Source organism: Mastigoproctus giganteus, chromosome 4, assembly GCF_048544385.1.
Source record: "Mastigoproctus giganteus isolate SK-2022 chromosome 4, ASM4854438v1, whole genome shotgun sequence".
Classification (NCBI taxonomy): Eukaryota; Metazoa; Arthropoda; class Arachnida; order Uropygi; family Thelyphonidae; genus Mastigoproctus; species Mastigoproctus giganteus.
The window spans coordinates 236,609,161-236,627,529 of NC_143578.1; the positions used below are offsets into that span (position 1 = coordinate 236,609,161).

The following is an 18,369-nucleotide window of genomic DNA, read 5'->3' on the forward strand; positions in this document are numbered from 1 at the left end:
ATGTTTTGAGCAGTACCTCAAATTCATCAAATTTATTTACTAAACTCCTAGCATTGGTGTACACGCAAGTATACATGCACCTATTTCTATTCTTAGCTGCCCTAACACAACCCATGTGTTTACTTGTACCGCAATGACGCCCAGCAGTCTCTGAACTATCCTGCATCTTGTTTTTCAGGCTTCTGCTCATTCCAATAGAAGCAGTGCAAGAATCTCTTTCACCTCTGAAAGTGGCTACTGTTAATCTATTCGTCTTTGTCTCCCCCTTGATCATTCTCCCAACTCCACTAATCAGTTGGAACTCTTTGACTTCCTCTCTTTGAAACTTAACTTTCTCCATTCTAACTCTCTTAACAGTCAGGTAATTTTCCTTTGTGATTTTAATGTTCACAACTCCAGCTGGCTTCTGTTTTCTAGTCACAGGGACCCAGCTGGTCGAGATGCTGAGGCTTTTGCAAACACTAATGACCTTGCACAGATTCTTCATTTACATACCAGAATACCAAATAATCCTAACCATGCATCCAGCATGGTTATCTTTTTTTCACAAACAACCCTTCTAAGTACACGGTTTTGGAATCTCCTCTGAGTACCTCATATCAAAACTTGGTGATGGTCTCTTCTCAAATTGAGCCTTTCTCTTGTGGTCATCCTCAATCTTGTGTTGTTTGACATTACAAGAATGCAAAATGGGATGATCTGCAAGAATGCTTTCCTTGGTCAGATTACTGTTTCAAATCTTCTGATGTCAATGTTTGCTCAGATTGTGTCAGTGAAATTATTCTCGTAAGGATGGAATCCTTTTTTCCACACTCCACCCTTAAATCTCGATCTTTATCTAAACCTTGGTTTTCCAATAAATGCTCTAAGGCTGTTCAAGATAAAAATGTTGCATATCGCAATTGGCTTGTATACAAATTTCCAGATTCATTTTCTGCCTATGGCGAAGCTCGCAACAACTGTAAAGCAGTTATTTATCAGTCCAAACTAGATTTTAAACAGGCTAAGAGCAGAAAACTTGCTTTTTGTCCAAATGGTAGTTGAGCATTCTAGTTTTTTTTTCCGAAGCTATTGGTCGCAACTTTTGCCCATCTGTATTCCACGGCCAAAGATAAAGCTGACCTGCTGGCATCCTACTTTTCTTCTACCTCGTGTGTGACAATCTTGGTAAACCACCTCCTCCCATTCCCAGTACATTTCATTCAATGTCTCTTGTGGTCTTCTGTCAAAAGAGAGCGGGGGGCGAGAGTACACGTGAACAGGCGAAGTTTTTACGGGCTCCAGCAAATAGAGAAGTTTTTCTTTTTTATTGGCATATTAAATTGGCATATTAATTTATTTTTTAGACTTGCTTTATATTCCTAGTAAGAATACTTTAGTTTAATTTGAATTTAGATAGAGACTTGTAAGTTATTATTTGGTATCGGTAAGGGTATCAAATCCATGCGTTGAACAGGTTTTGCAGCTCCCGCGAACGAATAGTTTTTAATTATACTTAGCCACTTTATTGACTTAATTGTTAGATTAAACTATTTTCTATAAGTAGCTTATAGACCTAGTCACGCTCCATGGTTTATTTTGAATTTAGGTAGCGCGATTTGCAAAGTAAATAATACCTCATGTCCGTAGATTAACCATTCGTAACTTGCCGCCATTGTTATACGATACAACGTCTGCAATAAACTAGATCGCGTAAGGTCTAACGGAAAACTAGATAGCGTTAGGTTTAACGGAAAACTAGATAGTGAGTATGGTAGTATCAATTAATCAGTAAAATTTATTAATCTTATTAAATTTCATTGTCACTTGAATTGTATTTAACTAAATAAATACGACCTAGTTTTTATAAATGTAACATCATAAATTAATACATATAAGTTGACAGGAGATAAGAAAGTCATATAACGTAACTCGCAGATAACATTTGATATCGAAATACATATGCAGTGGATTCTGGTTATTTGGGCCACCGGTTAATTGGGGCAGCCATTTATTGGGGACAAATCTTAAAAAAACAGAAACCAATCGAGAAAATAGCCAAGGTTTACTTTGCTTAATTGGGACAGCATGCATGTTTAATCGGGGCAGGAGACCGCAACACTGGAGATTACCCTACGATTGTCTCCGACGGTACCACGTGGTTCGGTCGAAATTCTGGAGGTCACAACCATAAATCAATAAAAACAATTAGTAGTCACCTGTTTATTGGGCTTTTCTGTTAGTGAAATCTATCATAAATGGACAGTAAACTCGATCATACTGAATTTGCGATAATACTGACAGCTGGAATTCTGTGGGTTATTGGCGAAATGTGTTTACACTTCCATGAAATGTTCAACCATATAAAAAAATTTATTTTCAGATCTCCTCTTCATTCCTATTTTTAAAGCTTTGTAACTCATTACTCCGTTCTCACTTGCACGTATTGTGTTACTTGCAATTTGTGTGTGCCGTGTTCTTTGTTATTGATTGCTTATCTTTTTACTGTTTTAAATTTTAACTCCCACCCACAAATGTCAGTGAACAGAAATGTCAACTAGTTCATATATACATATTACAGTACGTATTAATTATTCCGATTATGACGTATATTCTTCCGATTTTCACGTATCATTTAATTTTTTAATTGGTATATCTTTGCTTTTATAGCCTGTGGATAATATTCCTCCCATTTCCGTTAATTAGAATCGCTGTTTAATAGAATTAAATTTCAATTCACAAACGTGATCACAATGACCGGCGCTTACTGCACATTGTATAGTGAACGATACTTTACTATGTTGAGTTCGTCGTAACGTGATTTGATTGTACAGTGAACCAATTGTAAAGGGGGGGTACATTGTATTTTTAATATTAGTAAATTAATAAGAGGAGTTTACCTCAATATAGTACGTGGAACACTTCCGTATGATACCCTCCAGAAATTAAAACGGAAAAAAACGAAAAAATCGACAACTTACCGGTCCATTAAAGTAAAATATAAATAATTAAAGTAAAATATAAATAATTAAATAATCAATTTAACACAATTCAAAATCAATTCAAAACAATTAAAATTAAAATTAACGCAATTAAAAGAATAACGAAAATATTCAAAACGATCTTCCTTCCTGAAGCTGACAATGCTTTTCGACCGACTGTCGTGATCACAGGAATGAAAATCACCGAATCAGGCTAAACCTGCAACTTAAATAGTGATTATGTGTCTTCGCGCATGCGCGTAAAGGTCCACGCATCGGAGATCAAATATGGCCGCCGAACATTAACAGAATTCTCGTGTAATTTAATTTCAATGGTTTCTGCAATTAATAGTCGCGTATAATTACGTTGAACGTTAAGTATTTTGGCCTCGTTAAATAAAAAAGTATGTTTTTCGTTAATGGCATGAAAGGCTAATTCTGACGCTGCTGAACGAGAAGCACGAACTGAGGCTTCGTGTTGATTTACACGAATATTAAGAGAAAACCGCGTCGAACCCTGATAAGACGAGTCGCAATCACCGCAAGAAATGTTGTATACTAGATCATTAATTTGTGTTGCGAACGCGGAAAGAACCGAGCGATTGTTCAGTATAGTGTGTAACTTCCGTATAGGCCTAGCTATAATTTTAAATTCGGTATCTTTAAAGAATCTGTTAAGCTGTTTGTGCCACTGTTCAACGTATGGGACAGAAATAAAGTATTTTTTGATATTACTATTGTTGATTGGTGCCAAAATACTTAACGTTCAACGTAATTATACGCGACTATTAATTGCAGAAACCATTGAAATTAAATTACACGAGAATTCTGTTAATGTTCGGCGGCCATATTTGATCTCCGATGCGTGGACCTTTACGCGCATGCGCGAAGACACATAATCACTATTTAAGTTGCAGGTTTAGCCTGATTCGGTGATTTTCATTTCTGTGATCACGACAGTCGGTCGAAAAGCATTGTCAGCTTCAGGAAGGAAGATCGTTTTGAATATTTTCGTTATTCTTTTAATTGCGTTAATTTTAATTTTAATTGTTTTGAATTGATTTTGAATTGTGTTAAATTGATTATTTAATTATTTATATTTTACTTTAATTATTTATATTTTACTTTAATGGACCGGTAAGTTGTCGATTTTTTCGTTTTTTCCGTTTTAATTTCTGGAGGGTATCATACGGAAGTGTTCCACGTACTATATTGAGGTAAACTCCTCTTATTAATTTACTAATATTATTATCAACGTAGAACATATTGAGTATTACAGCTCTGATTCATACTATCTAATTGTATTTTTAACTATTAACGTGAAACTTCGGATAATTGGGGCAGCCACTTAATCGGGCCAAAATGCACTAGTCCCGATGTGTCCCAAATAACTGGAATGGACTGTATATATATATATATATATATAGTGTTATAACTGCATTGGGATGTAAGTTTGGGTTATATTTTGTATTGGAATTTTATTGAACTTGAATAGAAATCATGACTCAGACCAGAGCAGCAAAGCAAAAGGCTCAAACTAATGGAAGGGCTGTCAGGGGAAAACTAAGGAGGGCAGTTGTCCTCTGAATCACAGTCTATTGAAATACACTGCTTGTTTGATGTTGGTGTAACAATCAAAATGGGACATGATATTGCCAATGGGAATGTCTTTGTGTGTGTGTGCGCGATGTAAAAAGTGCGAGGAAATCAGGCACCATCTCAGCATTGTTATGGGCTTATATGAGAGCTTGAAGGACAGGGTAGATGCCCTCAAAGGATTGAAATTGAGTGGCCGATCAAGCTCTCAGCTGCCCACATCAATGCCAGAGCTTGCACTTGAACATCAAGCAACACAGCGGCAAAACCCCAAGGCAGAATGCGCTGGTCCCAAAGGAACTAGTTGTTGTAGGTGACTCTATTGTTAGGGAAACAGGGAACATATTGTGCAAAAAGGATAGATGGAACAGGACTGGGTATGTCTGCCAGGAGCAAAGGTTGATGATGTTGTAGAGAAGATATCATCTTTTAAGAGCACAAAGGGTGATATTGTTGTACACGTTGGCACTAATGATATTAACAGTAGGAGACCAGTGGAATTACTTAACAAGTACAAGTCAGTGCTGAAAAAAAGCTGTGAGTTAGGGTTGAATTTGAAAGTGTCTCAATTCTGCCCAGACACAATAGGGGGGAGTATATGATAAGAGCCTTGTCAATCAATTCGGCCCTGAAGAAATTGTGCAAGGCTCAAGGGGTAGAATTTTTCTCAGAGATCTGTGCTTGTCAACAGGAGAGACTACTTCTAAAGGATGGGGTACACTTAAATAAAAATAGCATCAGCAAATAGAATATTTGCTGATGCTATCGAGGTAGTGTTAGGTGGGTTGGAAAACTGCTAGCTTGGGGGAATACATGGAATAAAGATTAACAGTAGCCGCTGGCAGAGGTAAAAGTGATTCTTGCACTACTTCTATTGAAATGCAATTGAGCAGCAGCCTGGAAAGCAAGCCAATGAGAGTTTCCAGGATTGCTGGAAGTCGTAGTGGAACAAGTAAATACATTGGCTGTGTTAGGGTAACTAAGAGTAGAAACAGGTGCACGTATACTTGCATGTACACAGACATAAGCAGTGCAGAACTGGAATTTGGGGAGTACAATGTGTACAGAAAGGATAGACAGGACAGAAAGGGAGGAGGGGTTATTGTTAGTTAAGAAACACATAAAATCTAAGGAAGTGCATCCAATTGATGTTGGTGGACAATGTAATGTTGAGACATAAGCACTGGGAAAGGAAAAATGAGAGTAGGTGTATGTTATAGACCAAATGAATCTGATCAGTATAATGAGCAATTGTGCAGAGAAATAGAGTGGGCCAGTAAATCAGAGCGTCTAATAATGGGGGATTTTAATTTCCCGGATATTGAATGGAATTTGTGGGTTGGTCACTCACACACTAGCAAGGCTTTTGTGGATTTATCGGATGACTGTTTTCTACAGCAGCATGTTAGGGAGGCAACTAAAGGGAGTAATACTCATAATCTGATTATCAATAGTGATTCTTCATGCATCAAGAATCTGCAGATAAAGGAACCACTAGGTGGCAGTGATCACAGTGTGCTGAAGTGGGATTTCCTCAAAGAGGTAACTACCATCAAGGGTAAAGGGAAGGGTTTTTGCTTTCGTAAAGGTGACTATGGTGGTCTGAGACTGTATTTAAATTCTATATGGTGGGACCAACTGATGAGGTTACCAACAGCAAATTCAAAATGGGAAGCATTCAAAGAATTTATCTTGGAAGCAACTAGGCTTTTCATACCAATAAAGAAATATTGTTCAAGATTTAGGCCTAAATGGATGTTAGATGAACTGATTAGACATGTGACAGAGAAGAAAAATGCATGGGATACATATAAATTAACATATGACACAGAAGCCTATGATAGATACAAGTTGATCTGTAACCAAGTTACAAAGGAGGTTAGGCAGGCGAAGGCAGATTACGAGAAATCTTTGGCAAAGAATGCAAAGAAAAACAGCAAAGAGTTCTTTACTTATGTAAACTCTAGAAGAAAGGGGATGGATCAGATTGGTCCACTTGATATCAATGGTTCAACTGTTGATGATCCTGCTCAGGTAGCTAACAAACTAAATGAATATTTTGCATCTATATTCACACATGAGAAGTTATTCAGAGAGGGGAATGCCAGAAGTGTATTCAACTCTGGCAGTAAGCTAGATAATCTTGTAATAACTGAGAGTAAAGTGGAGGAGAAATTGTTGAAGATAAACATAAGAAAGGCACCTGGGGTGAATGGAATCTATCCAGTTATATTAAAGGAGGTGACAAAGGAAGTATGCAAACCCTTAGCCATAATTATGAGAGCTTCCCTGGACTCAGGGGAGGTACTCATGGACTGGAGATGTGCAAATGTGACCCCAATCCACAAAGGAAGATCAAAGGGAGACACAGGTAATTATAGACCTGTTAGTTTAACTTCTGTTACAGGGAAATTAATGGAGGCACTGGTTAAAGAAGCATTGCAGGATCATCTAGACAAGACTTCAGTTATAGCTCGGATACAGCATGGGTTTGTTAAGGGGAAGTCTTGTCTGACAAATTTGATTGGATACTATGATGTAGTCACAAAGGAACTGGATGCAAAGAATAACTTTGATATCATATATTTGGATCTTAGAAAGGTCTTTGATACTGTTGCGTATGGAAGACTGCTGCACAAATTGGAGCAGTACGGCATTAGAGGATAATTGCTGCTATGGATAAAGGGATGGTTGAGTGGGAGAAGATAGAGTGGTAATCAATGGACACTGCTCTTCGTGGTCTAATGTTATTAGTGGAGTCCCTCAGGGTTCAGTGTTGGGTCCATTGTTGTTTTCTGTATTTATAAATGATATTGATGATGGTATATCAGGCTTAATGCCCAAGTTTGCAGACTATACGATGGTTGGCAGGGTTGTTAATGACACTGATGACAGTACACTGCTGCGACAGGATATAGAAAAGAAAAATTGAGCAGATGGGCTGAGAGATGGCAAATGAAGTTTAACATTGACAAATGTAAAGTACTACATATGGGAAACAGTAATCCCAGAGTAACGTATCAACTCTGTGGTACCACACTGACAGTGGTAGAGAATGAAAAGGACCTGGGGGTAATTGTGCAGACAGATATGAATTTTTCTGAGCAGTGCAGACAGTCTGCAAGAGTAGCTCATGGCGTGTTGTCATTGATATACAGGAATTTTTCTAGCAGGGATAAGGAGGTGATTATTCCCTTGTATAAGGCAATAGTCAGGCCACACCTAGAGTACTATATACAGGTCTGGAGGCCTCATTTCAAGAAGGATGTAGAGCTGCAGGAACGATTACAGAGAAGGGCAACAAGATTAGTGAACAGAACAAAGGTTGCTCTTACAAAGAAAGGCTTAAGTTTTGCAAATTACAGTGTCTGGAGACTAGGCACCTGCGAGGTAATCTGATTGAGGTGTATAAACCCTTGAATGGTTTGAGATAATAAATGCCGATGGAATTCTTCCTCTTGCTCAGAATAATCGCCTGAGAGGGCATAAATTCAAATTGAGGAAACTGTTGTAGGATAGATGTGTGGAAGTTTGCCTTTAGCCAGCGGGTGGTTGATTGCTGGAACAAACTTCCATCTGTCGTAGAAGTTGACAGCTTAAATAGATTTAAGGCAGAAGTTGACAAACATTTGGATCGCGGGTATGGGTGAAATAAGGGGTTTTTTTTTTTTTTTTTTAGGCTGATGCTATATAAGCTTGCTTTCTTGCATCATGTGCCCTTGCTAATGCTAAAAAGGTTTTAAAAAAAAAGGATGTCAGAAGGATTTTGAACAATCTTGATGCTAAGAATGCTCTAGGGCCTCATACTATTTCCCACTTTATTCTCAAAACCTGTGCTCCTGAGCTTACTCCTGTTCTGCATTGCCTTTTTTAACTTTCTTATTTTAAAGGCATTCACCCTTCTGCTTGGAAAATGGGTGACAAATCTCTGCCATTCAGTTATTGTGCCATTGCACTTATTTCTACTCTTTCTAAAGTAATGGAGAAATCATTTAACCACGAACTCTTAAACTGTGGGATCATCGTTTGCTCCAGGAATCTCTCTCTCTCTCTCTCTCTCTGTGTGTGTGTATGTGTGTGTGTCAGATTATAAATTGATTGTACTAGACATGTATAGACTCGATATATACCAGATATGCATATCACTAGGAAAGAACAAGGTTTAGTTTATGCCAATAAGACAGTAGCAGCAGTTGATGTGCCCACTATATTGCTAAATAGTTCAGACCCACGTTCTGCATGCTAATGAAATGTATCTTTCATCGCTTGGGATATAACAGAAAATGGGGAATAACAGATGACTCCCACTTCACTGTAATTACAGCTTGTGTGGCACCAAGAGTGTTGTATTGGACAATTGAAGACTGGAAATGTGTCAGGCAGTGCTGACTAGGATGTGGTATTGTAGTCTGTTTTGTTTAAGTCTGGATTCCTTTACAAGCTCAAGTATAATGATGTCAAATAGCTGTGGACTATTTTAAATTCTTGTTTTTCACCCATGGCTGTGATGCTTCTTTCATTAGAACAGTATCATTTTCTAGACTATACATATTCAGATGTGGTTTGCAGAATATTCAGAAGACAAAATGATTTTACCCTTCTCCCTTGGCCTGCGAACTCTTCAGATCTCAGCCTTCATTTAACTTCTGTGAAAAGAGGTTGATCCCCTGGTCACTCTTTCATAATTGAGTGTACTTTACAGGCTACATGTGAATGTGTTCTTTGACTACCCTGCCTGCGGTATGGCCAAGCCATTATCTGTGCTCTGGGAAGTTTGATATTATCAAGTGATTGAATGGTCATATTACAGTGACAACTGATTTCATTTTTACACATACACAGTAAATTTTCTAATTTATGTAAATGGCATATACATTTGATTAATATTATTGAATTCTATTTAAAACCGAATATATTTCTTTATTAATTTCAGGGCAACAGAAGAACTTGATTTTTCAGTTTACAGATTCAAAGGAGATGGATATGCCAGATTACAGCAGATTAGGAGATATAATAAAAATGAATATTTTGTTTCACTGAGTTTTAAAACATTTGATGAAGATACACTTCTTTTCTTTGTTCCTAATGTGAAAACAGTAAGTTGTTCTGATAAAGAGAGTATTTTCAAATATATAAATATTTCTGAAAATGTTTTGGCCACATTACTCTAGCAGGTGTGTAAAATGAATGATTAAGCACATTACTAAGTTGAATAGAAGAATAAAAGCAAAAAACAATTAAGTGGTGTACTTTATAATTTTATTCTTAATTCTTACAGTATATTAGATAATAAGAACAAATAATATCTTAAGTAACAGCAGTCTCATTATCCAAAAAAATATATTTCCTGACTACCTCACTTCCAATGCACAGTATTACTGTGTGAAAGAAATTGAATCAATTGAAATGTATGAAAACTATACATTATTGAGCCTGTAGCCCATTTTATGCACCAAAACACATTTTTCTGAGAGTACACCTTTCTAATTAAAAAATAATTGGGATATAGATCAAAAGTGAAAAAACATTGGGCACATATTAAAATTTGCACTAACATGCTACAAATCATATCTTTTAAGAGTAGATGTTTGCCCACATACATTTATATTTTTCATGTATGGTGGGATCTGGGAAGTGCATATATATTAATGTTTTTAAATATTTCAAATAAATCCATATTTTGAAGGAGTTTGCTTATGCATGGGTTAATGCACACATCATTTATACTACCAAGGTAGTTTTAATGCAACATTTTAATTACATTTCATATTGTGGATGTCTTCACAACAAGTTGTCATGATATTGCACTACCTTGAATAAGTAATGCTTCACCTATGGAGAAGACTACTGTTACTTATTTTCAGTGGATACCACCATCCAGATGGCATCTGGGTGGAGGAAAGTGATAGTAGGAGGGGAAGGAGAAGAAATGGCATTAAAAGAGGAAAGGGGCAGTTACTTCTCACTCATAAATCCCTTGAATAGGCAACACTTTCCCCATTAGGGAAGACGGTTATTACCTATTCTTGGTAACTCAGACAGCATCAAGCTCCCACAGACGGCACTGTTTCGAAGCTTACTGGATTCTCATCAGTGGTTGGGTAGTACCCTGATGTCATAGTGACAGCCCAGTTATGAAGTATATCTCTGCAGTATGAAAGTTGCTTGATGGTGTGCAATGATTTAGTCTAAAAGACGTTTCTTGCCTGAAGCCTTTGAGTATGAAGGATTTTAGTTATGGGTTAATGCACACACAGCATTTATACTACCAAGGTAGTTTTAATGCATCGTTTTAATTATATCTCATATTGTGAATACCTTCACAATGAGTTGCCATGATATTGCACTACTTCCAATAAGTAATGCTTCATCTATGGACAATAACCCCAGGGGCTCACATCTGGTGAGTATGAGCTTGGCACACCCCAGGGTCTTTCTTGGTGATTTCCTTCTCTCTCTCTCTCTCTCTCTCTCTCTCTCTCTCTCTCTCTCTCTCTCTCTCTCTCTCTCTCTGTCTGTCTGTCTGTCTGTCTGCCTGTGGGTAACTGAATTTTTTTTTTTTTGGCTGGTGCTGCAAAAGCCCCAGGCTTCCTTGTGCCATATGGCTAATTATAATAATAATAACAAGAAGACTATTGTTACTTATTCTCAGTGGATACCACCACCCAGACGGCACAATTTCAAGACTTTTTGGTCCCTCTTCGGTGGGTGGTAGGTACCCTGGTGTTGTAATAGCGACAGCCTAGTTATGAAGTATAACTTCACAATATGAGAGATGGCTGATGCGCAATGGTTTAGTCTAAAAGACATTTCTTGATTGAAGCTGAAGAGGGGCCAAAAAGCCTTGAAACTGTGTTGTCTTGGTGGTGGTATCCGCTGAGAATAAGTAACAATAGTCTTCTCCATAGGTGAAGCATTACATATTCGAGGTAGTGCAATACCATGGAAACTCATGAAGGTATTTGCAATATGAGATGTAATTAAAATGATGCATTAAAACTACCTTGGTAGTATAAATGATGTGTGTGTGTGTGTGCATTAACTCAAGCATAAGTAAACTCCTTCATACTCTGAGGCTTTAGCCAAGAAATGTCTTTTAGACTACAACTTTTAATGTAAATTATTACCTTTAATCCTATGTTAGTCATGCAGTGTTGATCTGACCCTAACAATATTTCAGCAATTTGTGCTTCATCTACTTTGTCCACACATCTGAAACTCCTAATACCTGTTGTTGAAAATGATTTCTTTGACTTCTCCACAGAAAATTTCAGAAACGTCTTTTAATTATCACATAATCAGGAAATATTCGCTTTAGTACTTGTGCTTTCCTCCAATCGGTAACACTCTCTAGGTTTGTGACATCGATGCACCATCTGGAATGAAACTGGTTATGCTTGTATGTCGTGCAGCAAGCATTCCTGTTACCGACATGCTCTGGTCTAATCAAAGCACTTTTTGAAGGATGTGATTTATAAATTTGCATTTGCTTACTTACAAGTCTAAAGGGAGTTTTAATTTTCAAATATTTATTAAAAATATGTTTTTTTAATGTAGAACATTGTTTTTCAAAGTTGTGTGTTTAGAAAATATTCGAAATATAAGTGACACCAAAAAAAATTAACAATTCTGAATTATTTTTTGCTGATTTTTGTCCAAACAGAGGAATTTCAATTTTTCTGACTGCCGACAGATTAAACCTTCCAGTATGTGCTGCCATCTTTTATTTGTGTTTTTAGCTATTAGTAGACAGAGATAATAGTAGGCACAGATAACTTTAATAGATGGCAGAATGAAAATAGTTTTGAAAATCAGAGGAGGAAGAGGAAATCATAACTGTTGCCCATTGTTGTCTGATTTGGGTTTAAAAAAAAAGGTGAAATTCTCTGGAATTCAGATCCAGAAGTTGATGAAATTGAATTAAGTGATATATAAATAAATATAGAAGAAATTACAGTGTAGCATTAAGGGCACGTTATTGCTGTGGATAAAGAAATGGGCACTTCTATTTTGGACTAATGTTATTAGTGGAGTCCCCCAGAATTCATTTCTGGGCCCGTTGTTGTTTTTAATGTTTTGTAATGATACTGATGAAGGTTTATCAGGCTTAAGGTGCAAGTTTGCAGCTGATACAAAAATTGGCAGGGTGGCTAATGACAATAATTAAAGTATGCTATTGCAAAAAGATCTAGAAAAATTAGGCCAGTAAACTGAAAAATGGCAGTTGAAGTTTAACAGTGACAAATGCAAGGTACTGCACATGGGTAGCAGGAATCTCAGGTTATTGCTACCTATGTAGTACCTTGATTATACCAACTCTGGGATTACACTCAGCATATTTGAAAATGAAAAAGATCTGGAAGTAATTGTGCAATCAGTTATGAAGTTCTCTGATCAGTGCAGAGAGGCTGCCAGTACAGCTCATGGGGTTCTGTCAATAATATACAGAAACTTTTCTAGTAGGGATAAGGAGGTGATTATCCCTTTGTACAAGGCCATGGTAAGGATACTGATACTTGAGTACTGTATACAGGTCTTGAGGCATCATATTAAGAAGGATATAGATCTGCTGGAACAGGTGCAGAGAAGCATGACGAGATTGGTGAAAAGAACAAAAGGGTGCTTTTACCAAGAAAGGCTTCATTTCTGGAAATTGCATCATCTGGAGACTAGGCATCTGCAAGGAGATCTGGTTGCAGTATTTAAGACCTTGATTGGATTGAGTAAGCTCATTGTTGATGGCATTCTTTCTCTTGCTGAGACTATACACATGAGGCATAAATTTAAATTGAGGAAGGATGTTGCAGAATAGATGTGTGGAGGTTTGTCCTCAGCCAGTAGATGGTTGATTGCTGGAACAACCTTCCATCTGATTTTGTGAAGTGGGTACTTTGAAGAAATTCAAGGAGTAATTAGACAAATTCTTCGAGCAGATAAATGGGTGTGGTGACAAGTGAGAAGCATGTTTGTAAAAAAATCAGATCCAAGTTTTAAGCATCTTTTTTTTTTTTTTTTTTTTTTAATTCCTGACATCTATATACCAGTTCATGTAATAGGCTTAGGATTTGTTGAGGACACAAAATGTTTGCAGTAAAACTGAACATCATGGATCAGAAAAGTTACTTCTAGAGGGATATAGATGTTTAATATTAATTTATTTTTGGTTTTGAATTCTGATTTTATATGTTTGTTTCAGCATGAAATGTACTAATTGGATTATAATTTTCTTGTGGATAATTTAATTCAGATTACAAATTTTTGGTCAAAGCTTGGTTGACTGTTTCGCTCTTGTTAATTGACTTTATGTTCTATGCAGCTGATTGTATAAGTGGAATTCTTATTTTAACTTTTATAAGTCTTTTTGCCATTTTTTTAGTATTAGTGTTTAGCGAGTACAGCTTGGCACTACAACTACAGCATTAGTGATTATAAATGAATGAAGGTCATTATAAATGAATTTGATTGCATTTATAAATAAAACTAAATTGATAATTTGGACACCATTTAACAGTTATAAATGCAATGAAATCGATGTGAAACCAGTGTTTATGTGTGTGTGGATACTTTGTTTTTTAAGGTTGTTGTTGTTGTTGTTATTTGGTTTTTAGGAGCATTAGCAACTAAGGCCATGTTGCTCCGGGGATATGCGGTGGTCATTCCCTGACCTTTCCGCATCCTGTTTTTTAAGGGTAGTGCGAGTTCAAAATTATATTTTAATTTGCAGCTTAGTTTTATATTAATATTGCATATAATTTTATTTTATAATTAACATGGTTTCATTTATATTGGCTTTATGTTTTCTAGGATTGAATGTATTGCAGAGGCATATGCATTTGAAAGCAGTATTCATTGGAATAAATCTTTTTTTTTTTTTTTTTTTAATTTCTCCTAGAATGAATTTATCTCATTGGAGCTACGAGGTGGCCATGTAGTATTTCAGTTCAAGTTGGGAGCCATGTCTCGATCAATGTTAAAAACTACCAAAAAATATAACACTGGAAATTGGACAAGGTTGTATGCTGTGAGGCAAAGGTTACAAGGTAAGAAAATATTTACTAATATTTTAATTTTAAATATTGTATGAGGGGCAATTAGCAAGTTATGTTTCCTGTAATCATTTGTTTTCTCTCCTAGGTATACAGTGAAACCTGAGTAGAAATTTAACATATTTCTGCTAAATACATATCTGATTTGAATATAATAAGTTATCTGTTTGTAAGAGAAATCTGGACCTTCTTAAAAAAAATGTCATTGCTATAGGGAATGAGAGAAATGGTTATTTTTATAATAATCATTTATAATAAACATTATTTTGGTTATGTGACTTTTTATTTTTATTTTATTTATAAAATTTTTCTATTTTGTGTTTATTCTTCTCTGGTGATTTCAAGGTGCATATAGTTGAAGGCTTTATTTTAGTTTGGTTTTTAATTGTATAAGGTGATTAATTATTTTGTAGATAATGCGAAAATTTTCTGTTTTGTTTCTAAAACTTTAACACTTGAATATAGTTTTAAATTTAAAAACCATATATTACAATCTCTTTTTGATATCTTTGTCTGTAAGACAAAGATATCAAAAAGGCTTTAGAACTGGTTCCAGGGTTGGGTGGTATTATTGAAGCAGTAAGTGAATGGAGACTGCAGGCAGGATGTATGTCAGTATTATTAGTATTAGCCAAATGATGCAGGGAAGCTTTTGCTTCCTTGCATCATTTGGATAAATAAACTTTTTATCCACTTCATTTACTCGTTCCTTCTAATGATATGTTCAATACCTCTTTAAATTTATTCAACTACCCACTTCCATAAACACTTAAGTGGAAATTTATTTTAATTTCTATTCCAAATTTTAATGTTTAGATCACAAAATATTAATGAATCTATTGCAGTAAAACTGAACATCATGGATCAGAAAAATTACTTCTAGCGGGATATAGATGTTTAATATTAATTTATTTTTGGTTTTGAATTCTGATTTTATATGTTTGTTTCAGCAGGAAATGTACTAGTTGGATTATAATTTTCTTGTGGATAATTTAATTCAGATTACAAGTTTTTGGTCAAACCTTGGTTGACTGTTTCGCAGTGAAGTGTTTTCTTTCTATATTCAGTATACCTGTATGATTGTGGCCCTGTAGTTCTCACAGAAAAACTTTTTAATAATAGTAAAAGCATCACACCTCCAATGCATCTCAAACAATCCAATTGTGATGCATTGGAATATTGGGGTTTGCATCGCAAGTGAGTTGCTAGGGATAAGATGGAAATAGTGTTACTGGGAAGATGTGAAATATACATATATAATCTACTAAATATTGATTTGTAATGCATGGAAGATATAGAATTAAAAGTAGAAATTTAATTAGTTTAGCAAATTGATGTCACAGTATTATAGTACTTCACAGAATATTGATTTGAAGTGCATGGAAGATGTAGAATTAAAAGTAGAAATTTAATTAGTTTAGCAAATTGATGTCGCAGTATTATTGTACTTCATAGACTACTTGAAATTGTCTACTTGATGTGTCGTATTGAAATTAATGAAAGCTATTGTACATAAAATTAATGAATTTTTTTTTTAAATAAGATACTTAGATTTAAGCTGACAAGAAGTTTTCATAAACCACTATGTAAAAATATAACTGCTGTCGAGGGGAAGGGATTTTTCTTTTCTAAAAGTGACTACGGTTAGTTATCTTAAACAGTTTTTAAATTCCTTTCAATGGGACCAACCGATGTTGTTACTAATTGCAAATTTTAAATAGTAGGCATTCTTGGAAGTAATCATGGAAGCAGTTTTTAATGTCATATAAGAGATATAGTTCAAGGTTTAGACCTAAATGGACGTTAGATGAACTGGTGAGACTAGTGGCAGAGAAGAAAAAATATCTAATTATGTACTAGGTACATAATGAGTTGTTGCTACTCTACTCTGAGACTAATTGTATCACAGCGGCAGCCGTTAAAAACATCTTTACTGCAGGAACCTATTATGAAACTGGTACAGTAAAATAAATTAAAAAGTATTGCTGCATTATTTTTATTGAAAAAATAATTTCAGTACAATGAAATACAGTGAATGGAATTTTTCATTGTACTAGTGTACAAGGAAATAATTCGTATAAAATATATTATAATAACACTAAAATTATTGGTCTATGGTAACTAAGATATATAATTTTGACACTCAAATCATTTTAATTCCCGAGTGAATACTCCATCGATTCTAGTTCCATTACATGTAGTATTTACTAAAGTATTTGACTTAATATCTAAATTGAAGACATCTTTCATAAATTTACAAAACTTCTTTCCAGCCTCAGAATTTAATTCTAGATTGAAATCTCCAGCGAGAACTATAGGTATGCAATCCAGTGGCTCTTCCAATAATTTTGCACCTTCAGTGGAATACGGCATCAAATTCTTGTTTATGAATTTTTGAATTATATCTAACGACATCCCTGGTGTGATATATATGGCAACGATGAAAATAGATTCACTATTGAATTCGCACAAAGATCCACAATTGTCTCCAATTTCATCTGATACCTCTGTCGCATTGCTGCTATTATGTTGTGCAAAGATATGTGGTGTAGATACTGATGATAGTTGAACCTTCATGATGCATTGCAACACCACCACTATGAACATTCAACCTTTTAAATTGAGTCACACATTGGAATGGTTTAAGTAATATATGTTCATCATTATCCAACCACATTTCACTTAATATCAATATTTTGGATTGCTGTCCTTTCGATATCTTGAACATGGACCCGTAAACTTTGTATGTTCATTGACGATATAGATATACCACTTTGTATGAAATCTTGCAGTTCATCCTGTAGAGACAGTAGCTTATTATTTTTCAAGCGATCTAGTTAAGCACTAAGATCTATGTTACTAGTAGGGTGAAATGTGAAATCGTCGTGGGGATTTGTAATATATAAACCTTGCAATGAGGTCACTCGAGATAGCACCATGTATACAAGTTGATGATCTTTCTCATAATTATATACAACTTTGTCTAAGGTCCCTCCTTGAGATTTATGTATAGTCAAAGCACAAGCACATACTAAAGGAAATTGTGTACGTCTACATGTTAATTTCCTATTGTTCTTGAATGGAATCGTAGTTGATCGTTTTATAATAGGTATGGATTGACTAGGTAAATGTTTATCTTTCACATATTGTTTATAAAGAGGTTGGACGTTATGTCCTATTTTTGACTTGGGAAATTTCGTCCATACTCATTTAACTGTTTCATCATCCTCAAATTCGAAATACAGTCAGTCCTCGTATAGCACGATAGTTGTGTTCCTAGAAACCCTCGTGCAATGCAAAATCATGCAATATAAACAACAGGCCCTATAGGAAAAATAGGGTTAGGTGCCGACCACCCAAGATTGAACACACATTTGTAACCAAAACATTACCAAACACAATAAATAGTCATAATAAAATACATAAGTATTTTATTGCGGCTATTATGTAATAAAATATTGCTAATGCTTTCACTTCTATCGTAAGCAAACTTGTTTTTTGTTTGATTTTCTATCCAAACAGATGACAGCCATTCCATCTCTTCCAATTCTTTGAGTCTTAATCTAATGGATTTTAATTACACTTTGAGTTGTTCCTGCTATGAAAGTTGTTTTTATTTTCTCTGCATTCTTTGTAATTCTCGGCGTTGCCTCATTTAGGTCTGTAGCACGTGCAATATCACATGGTCTTTCATTTTGCTCAAAGTGTTTCACAATTACATATTTTTTCTCTATTGACAGAGGTGGACTGGTCATAAGCCTTACCGG

At 35.4% G+C, this 18,369-nt stretch overlaps 1 protein-coding gene across 6 annotated transcripts in view; it reads left to right on the forward strand.

Moving 5' to 3' along the window:
* The window catches only part of LOC150087516 (laminin subunit alpha lam-3-like), a 746,420-nt gene that overhangs the window by 635,563 nt on the left and 92,488 nt on the right, over positions 1-18,369 (forward strand). For all 6 annotated transcript variants that reach the window (XM_090371226.1, XM_090371225.1, XM_090371229.1 and 3 more), the window contains 2 exons: positions 9,490-9,652; positions 14,449-14,596. In XM_090371226.1, the coding sequence (XP_090227352.1) occupies positions 9,490-9,652; positions 14,449-14,596 (311 nt within the window). The remainder of the gene's footprint in view (positions 1-9,489; positions 9,653-14,448; positions 14,597-18,369) is intronic.